At 51.2% G+C, this 1,144-nt stretch overlaps 1 protein-coding gene across 1 annotated transcript; it reads left to right on the top strand.

Annotated features, from left to right (window-relative positions):
* LOC147985669 (uncharacterized) lies at window positions 1-576 on the top strand. Its single transcript, XM_087541690.1, has one exon. The coding sequence runs from the start codon at window positions 1-3 to the stop codon at window positions 574-576; it is 576 nt and encodes a 191-aa protein (XP_087397816.1).
* Window positions 577-1,144: the final 568 nt, after the last annotated feature.

Genomic DNA, 1,144 nt, shown 5'->3' with positions numbered 1-1,144 from the left:
ATGGTGCCTCTCATGCTCCCCTGCACTACGAACCCCGAGCTCTGTCATTTCTGCTTCGCTCCGCTGCTACCGCCCCCATCTCCAGCCCCGTTCTCCTGCAACGCCCTGCCTCCTGATGCTCTGCACCAGCACCAAGTCATGGCCGATTTTGTTGTTTCATTGTTGGGCATGAGCAGCTATGGATCGACATCTTCTGCCGCTGCTCGCCCGCTGCCCACCAGAGGCCCTTATGTCTTGTTTCATTTTGGATGGGCAAGAATGTCGCCAAGACTCCGTAGACCGTCAGGCATTTTCTTTGAGATTTTTGCCAAGTACCACGACGACGCATCTTGTTCATCTACCGCCGTTTTCGGAACCGCTAAGAACGGCAAGTACCTTGACGCCCAATGCATAGAACGACTACCGTCGCCGACGACCCGAGTACCACTACCGTCGACCCTCGAAGACTCCGTGGACGTCAAGGTCCTTGCCATGACCTCGAACATCTACGGAATGTGCACGACTACAAAATGGGTACCACTACCGTTGCCGAAGACCAGTGTAACGGTATCGTCATGTCCGACTACCGTCGCGTGAACAACTACTTCCACTACCGCCGTCGCGAGAACGCCTACTTCCCTCTACGAACTTGATCCGTTCCGATAAGGCACGCTTCACAAGGTATAACCATCGACATGACCGTCCGTGGACTGAATGCATGTTATGTGATACGAGATGAACCCCGTGTGCGTAGCGTGCCCGTTTGTTACGTGCACGACCCTCGGTTGCCATGCCGCCGACACATGGGACACCCGGTATCTGGGAGCGCCCCATCTTCTTTTTCTCGCTCCCGCCACTTCCTTTTGCACCGGTATCTCTATGAGCTACCGGAACTGATATGTTGTCGTGGCATCACTTTCGGATTCGTTGCCGTGGCACCCCTTTCGTTTCCGCCACGATGACAAATGCCTCGTATCTTATCATGACAACATTTTCATAAATATTGCATAAAACTTGCTCATGTCACCCGCATCAGGATAACAACAACTAAAATGTTTAAAATTGTTGTTTGCATTAAATTGCTAAATGCATATGGGGATTTTCCGGACTTGTCGTTTTGTTGTTCCGGCCTCATTTAAACTTGCCTAGATAGATAATTTCTTAT

The sequence above is a fragment of the Triticum urartu genome, chromosome 2A, assembly GCF_056163025.1.
Source record: "Triticum urartu cultivar PI428250 chromosome 2A, HENAU_Tu73, whole genome shotgun sequence".
Classification (NCBI taxonomy): Eukaryota; Viridiplantae; Streptophyta; class Magnoliopsida; order Poales; family Poaceae; genus Triticum; species Triticum urartu.
This window is presented reverse-complemented; position numbering and strand designations above follow the sequence as displayed.

Excerpts from the sequence above, each read along its gene's own strand:
- LOC147985669 (XM_087541690.1), top strand. The coding sequence starts at position 1 with ATGGTGCCTCTCATGCTCCCCTGCACTACGAACCCCGAGCTCTGTCAT.